The sequence below is a fragment of the Elephantulus edwardii genome, unplaced genomic scaffold (genome assembly GCF_000299155.1).
Source record: "Elephantulus edwardii isolate Elephantulus edwardi_28Jun2011 unplaced genomic scaffold, EleEdw1.0 scaffold00066, whole genome shotgun sequence".
Classification (NCBI taxonomy): domain Eukaryota; kingdom Metazoa; phylum Chordata; class Mammalia; order Macroscelidea; family Macroscelididae; genus Elephantulus; species Elephantulus edwardii.
This window is the reverse complement of record NW_006399816.1, coordinates 13,955,311-13,961,545: the sequence shown is the minus strand read 5'-3', so window position 1 is coordinate 13,961,545 and position 6,235 is coordinate 13,955,311. Positions and strand designations below refer to the sequence as shown.

General features: G+C 39.3%; 1 protein-coding gene across 1 annotated transcript in view; it reads left to right on the top strand.

Moving 5' to 3' along the window:
* LOC102877127 (nucleolysin TIAR-like) overlaps positions 1–1,765 on the top strand; it is a 7,087-nt gene extending 5,322 nt beyond the window's left edge. The window contains exon 2 of the mRNA XM_006888354.1: positions 653–1,765. Coding sequence (XP_006888416.1) covers positions 653–1,760 — 1,108 coding nt within the window. The 3' untranslated portion in view covers positions 1,761–1,765. The remainder of the gene's footprint in view (positions 1–652) is intronic.
* The last annotated feature ends 4,470 nt before the right edge of the window (positions 1,766–6,235 follow it).

Genomic DNA, 6,235 nt, shown 5'->3' with positions numbered 1-6,235 from the left:
TCGTCTGACATACTTTGGACATGTTGCCAGGAGGGACGGGTCCTTGGAGAGGGACATCATGCTTGGGAGGGTGGAGGGACGGCGCAGGAGCGGAAGACCCTCTATGAGATGGATTGATTCGGTGACTGGGGTAATCGGGATGGGTGTGTCAGAGGCGGTGCGGTTGGCGCAGGATCAGGGTTTAGAGCTGTTGTGCATAGGGTCGCTATGAGTTGGAAACGACTCGATGGCACATAACAACAACATATCCAATATGCTCTTTCACATAATTTAGAATTTAGAAGAAATCTTTATTGGTCTTTAAGTCCAGAATTCGATGCCGTTATTTTGGATAAAGTGTGGTTACACTGGAAAAAATCTTAGAAAAATTACTGGCTTCTCCTGAAATATTGGTAGTGAAAGAGCAAGAATATGTATGGACATTTCTCTCCCTCAGCTGTCAGCACGCCGACTTCCTGGTCGCCGCACGTCCCCATGTAGGACTACACTACCCAGAAGTCTCCTCTTCGCGGCCCAGCTCAGCCAGGCGCCGGCCCCGACCGCCTTCGCAATACAGTTCCCAGCAGCCCCCGGGAGAAGGGCTTCCCTCTCTTATTTCCAGGACCTGAATTCCCAGAGCCTTCAGCGTCAGGCAATTGCTCTTTGGGCCGAGACCCCGGACTCTATATGTAGGAAACCTCTCCAGAGATGTTACAGACGTCCTCATTCTTCAGTTATTTAGTCAGATTGGACCCTGCAAAAGCTGTAAAATGATAACAGAGCATACAAACAATGACCCATATTGCTTTGTGGAATTTTATGAACACAGGGATGCAGCTGCTGCATTAGGGGCTGTGAATGGGAGAAAAATTTTGGGAAAGGAGGTCAAAGTAAACTGGGCAACAACATCAAGTAGCCAGAAAAAAGATACTTCCAATCACTTCCATGTATTTGTTGGGGATCTGAGTCCAGAAATAACAACAGAAGATATCAAATCAGCATTTGCCCCTTTTGGTAAAATATCGGATGCCCGAGTAGTTAAGGACATGGCAACTGGCAAGTCCAAAGGCTATGGTTTTGTATCTTTTTATAACAAACTGGATGCAGAGAATGCAGTCGTGCACATGGGAGGCCAGTGGTTGGGTGGCCGGCAGATCCGCACTAACTGGGCCACTCGGAAACCCCCTGCCTCAAAGAGCACACAAGAAAACAACACTAAACAGTTGCCATTTGAAGATGTAGTAAACCAGTCAAGTCCAAAAAATTGTACTGTCTACTGTGGAGGAATTGCTTCTGGGTTAACAGATCAGCTTATGAGACAGACATTCTCACCATTTGGACAAATTATGGAAATAAGAGTTTTTCCAGAGAAGGGCTATTCATTTGTCAGATTTTCTACCCATGAAAGTGCAGCCCACGCTATCTTGTCGGTGAATGGTATGACGATTGAAGGGCATGTTGTTAAATGCTATTGGGGTAAAGAATCTCCTGATATGACTAAAAATTTTCAACAGGTCGACTATAGCCAGTGGGGCCAGTGGAGCCAAGTTTATGGAAACCCACAACAGTATGGACAGTACATGGCAAATGGTTGGCAAGTGCCACCCTATGGAGTATATGGACAGCCATGGAATCAGCCAGGCTTCGGAGTAGATCAATCACCTTCTGCTGCTTGGATGGGTGGATTTGGTGCTCAGCCTCCCCAAGGACAAGCTCCTCCCCCTGTAATACCTCCTCCTAACCAAGCTGGATATGGAATGGCAAGTTACCAAACACAGTGAGCTGGGACTCTGAGCAAAATTGTAACTCATGATAGGCTTCAGTTCCTTTTGACGCTATGAAGACATGAAAGTAGACACCGGGAAAAAGGAAAATATTTAAGAATTGAAATGTTTAGAACCTTTAGCACAGCTTTGCTTTGGTGACGGACACATGTCTTCTAGTTCTGCCTGTTTAAGTTTTTGTTCATGATGGATATGAACATGATTTTTCTTTGTGTACAAAAACTAAAAGTCAATAAAGACCAAAAAAAAAAGAATATGTATGGACATCTATTTTAAATGAGCAACTAAAGTCTCTGCAATTTAATAGTTTTTGAGGTATTGACTTATATAGGCAAACAGAACATACTTGAGCTACTATATTGCTGTTTTAAAATATCTTCTGTTTGTGTGGTTTTTTTGTCAGGTAACATTAATCAGTCTCTAATGACACTAAGAACATGCATGGAAGTCCTCAGAGAGAACCAAATGTATGGAACCAACAAGGTAGATAATAGTGTTCTTTAATCATTTACATCATTTCCTGTGTGCATTTTTGCCTAATATATTTGGATTTGAATGAATTTATAGATGGTTCCATATCGAGATTCCAAGTTAACCCATTTGTTCAAGAACTACTTTGACGGGGAAGGAAAAGTACGCATGATTGTGTGTGTGAATCCAAAGGCTGAAGATTATGAAGAAAGCTTGGTAATTTAAATTTCTTTGTCCTATAACATATCAAAAGATCTATTCTATAACAAAACAAAGAATGATATTTTGACTCTTGAACTAACAACTATGCCATATTGCTTTATTTAATGATTTCTGAAGGACTTTGATATGATTACTTTGGAAAAATTACATTTGTTTTTTATTTTAGCAAGTCATGAGATTCGCAGAAGTGACACAAGAAGTTGAAGTAGCAAGGCCAGTCGACAAGGCAATCTGTGGTTTAACGCCAGGGAGGCGATTCAGAAACCAAGCCCGGGGAGGCCTGCTGGGAGATGGTATGATTTGATGTTAATAACATTTGCTAACTGTTGTTGTTATGTGCCATCGAGTCGTTTGCGACTCATAGCGACCCCATGTACAACAGCCCTAAAACAGCCCTAAACCCTGCTCTATCCTGTGCCAATCGCATTGCCTTTGACACACCCATCCCAATTACCCCAGTCACTGAATCAATCCATCTCATAGAGGGTCTCCACTCCTGCGCCGTCCCTCTACTCTACTCAGCATAATGTCCCTCTCCAAAGACCTCTCTCTCCTTACAACAACAATGTCCAAAGTATGTCAGACGAAGCCCGAGAATCCTTGCCTCCAAGGAGTAGCCTGGTTTAACCCTCTCTAGGATGAATCTGTTTTCTTAGCAGTCCATGGTACATTCAATACTGTTCTCCAGCACCACAGCTCAAAGGCGTCAGTTCTCCTTCTCCCTAGTCATTGTCCAGCTCTCTGATGCATAACAAGTGATTGCAAAGACCATGGCCTGTATCAGGGGCACCTTAGACTCCAAAGAGACACCGTTGCTCTTGAGTAGAGAGGTCCCTAACAGCAGACTTTACCATCACAATACGTTTTTTTATTTCCTGGCTGCTGGTGCCAAGAGTGTTGACTATGGAGCCGAGCAAACTGAAGCTATGAACAATCTCAATCTCTTCGCCATCCATCCTGATGCTACCAATTTGCTAACTACAACTTAAAAATAATTTTCCACATAACACAATTTTAGCTCAAGAACCAAATGCAAAAGATCTGAACAAAAAAAAATTAATTAGATTATGCTTGTTAGCTAATCACAGTGTTAAATGTGCTCTTTACTGCGTAACCTTTATGCGTTTTTTATAATTCAACGCAGAGCCCTTGGTTAAAGAGATGGTGTTACAGAGTTTTCCTCCATTACCATCCTGTGAAATTTTGGATGTCAACGATGAACAGACACTTCCCCGGCTGATTGAAGCCTTAGAGAAACGACACCACCTACGGAAGATAATGATTGATGAGTTTAATAAACAAGGTAATGGCAAGAATTGTTTTGCAGTCAGTTCAGCTTCAGAAACTAAAGGCATTATCAGTGAATCTTAGTTCGTGGTAGGAGGCTTATTTAAGGAAGGCACTATTAGAATGGTAAGGAATCTCCTCCCCCACCCCTAGCTTTTTTGTTTTTAGGAAGGAAAACAAAAGAAAAAGTTGTGTGTATTCTGACTATGATGGGCATTTAGGAAAAATAACTACTTTGCTTTTAATTCCAACTTTTTATATTTGGAAGACACTTGACATACTACCTTATAGTAACAGTGTTCTTGGGAAAATTACTTAATTTCTCTTTTCATTATCTTCAGAATGGTATAATTGTTCCTACCTCAGGGGTTATTATGAGGCTGAATGAAATAATGTAAGAATATCATGTGAAACAGTGAGTGGTGATACTCTAGGGATGTACTTATTTTTATAATCTTCACTAATGCATTCTAATCATCCTAAGAAAGCTGTAAGATAAACACTGTGTAAGACCACTATTCTAAAAAGCTAAGGAAGGTTTTTCATACAGATAGTATAATTCCTGAGCAGTTACCAGGAATGGGAACAGAGGAAGAGCAGAGTAAAAGTTGGCAAATAGATAATTAAGGTGGGTGAAAAGAAAGGCAATATCCAACAAGAGTATCAGCACAGTATTACAAAAGGGAATACATAAAGTGGTGTAGAAGATTAATGGAAATCAGAATTTTGTGGAAGAAGCAGGGAAATTTGACTACATTGTAAGTATTGACATTAATGCTAGGAAACAAAATGTGTGCGAGTGGTGAATGCAAAATTAATTTGCTTTGTAAACCATTAGTCAAGTAATAACAAAATACTAATGACAGAAAGTTTTAGGGGGAGTTGTATTTAAATCTTATTTTGAAATGAGGAAATAAATATATTCAGAATGAAATAATTTGCCCAAAGACACTTAGTTAGTAAGTAATGTACCACAGCACCTAACAACAATAATGTACCAGGGATTTCAACTGTGATTAAATTTCAAATCTAGTGCTATCTCTATTTGGACATTTGTTAGTCTGAAACAGCAATCTGCCTGGGAATAAGTGGGTCATGAGGGATAAGAAAGGGAGGCCATAGTTCACAGTGAAGGGAGAAAGCTTTTCATTGCCTTTCAAGTTTATAGGTTTGTTTTCTGGTGGTTTTCAAATAGGGATTTGCTGAATAGCTGTCTTTTATAACCCAAAACCAACATCAAACTTAGTTCTGTTAAATCAAGTAATACCATAAAGTCTATGGGTGATTCCAACAATTTATACACAGATGCTACAGCAAAGCTTGGTGGTTCAAATCCACCCCAACTGTGGATTTACGTCTTTAATCATGACTTCATAGCTACCTCTAATTGCATTCCAGCCCCTCACGACTTATGTATCCTACACTTTTTTCCTGAACTTTCTTTTCTGGGCATTGCAAACAGTTAACTACAAACTGCAATGTTGAAAGTTTGCTGTTCACCCAGAAGCACTTTGAAAGAAAAGGCCAGTTGTCTACTTCTTAAGATTGCAGCCATAAAAACCCTATTGGGAATAGGCTTCTCCTCAGACACACAGGCAGGCATCATGATAATTGACAAAGTATCTGCTAATAAAGTTTTATTTTGTTGGTGATTTTGGATTTGGAGTAAAACTCTGCCTATCTGCTTTTGTTTCAGCGGTTAATTTTAAAGCTATGTTACAAGAACTCGACAGTGCTGTTTTAAATAGAGAAAGTTACATTCAAGGAAAGCTAAATGAAAAAGAAAAGGTGATCTCAGGACAGAAATTGGAATTAGAACGGCTGGAAAAGAAAAACAAAACTTTAGAATATAAGGTTTGTTTTGGTGTTATTATTCTAGTTATTACTCTGGTCTCTGATTTAGTTGCACCTGCTGTTTTATGGCCTCAAACTAGCTTCCTGTACATTATCATTTGATTATTTGCTAATCTTCATCCCATCCCCCAAAAAGAGGACATGTACATGAAAAGTATAAAATGGAGAGAAGAGATAATATGTGGTTTGATTTTATGAATAAAATCTAGGCAGTTGAGAAGAATGTTCTCTGATGGAAACAAGTGAACTTTCTATAGAATTTCCTACAGTTTACATTTAAGTATAGTTTGCTTTTTTAAAATTTTATCAATTTTTTTTTACTCTAAAGCATCTTGTTTTTTCAGTGCTTATTTTTTTATTATAATCTCCAATAATCAACTGGTATCAAGTTGATGGCAACACATGATCATTAGGTTTGTGAAACTAAATATATATATGGAGAGTGATTATCCATCTCTCTTTTGATAGGTTTTACCCTCTTTTTTTATTATTATTAAATTTTATTAGTTTTAATGAACATTTACAGGGATTTTGGGTTTTCATTCCTTCATTGCTGCACCGTTCTCTCTACCCTCCTCCCCAGTTCGTTCTTCTTCCCCCGCCCTCCGAATGTCTGTTTTAATTGTCCAATTGCCACA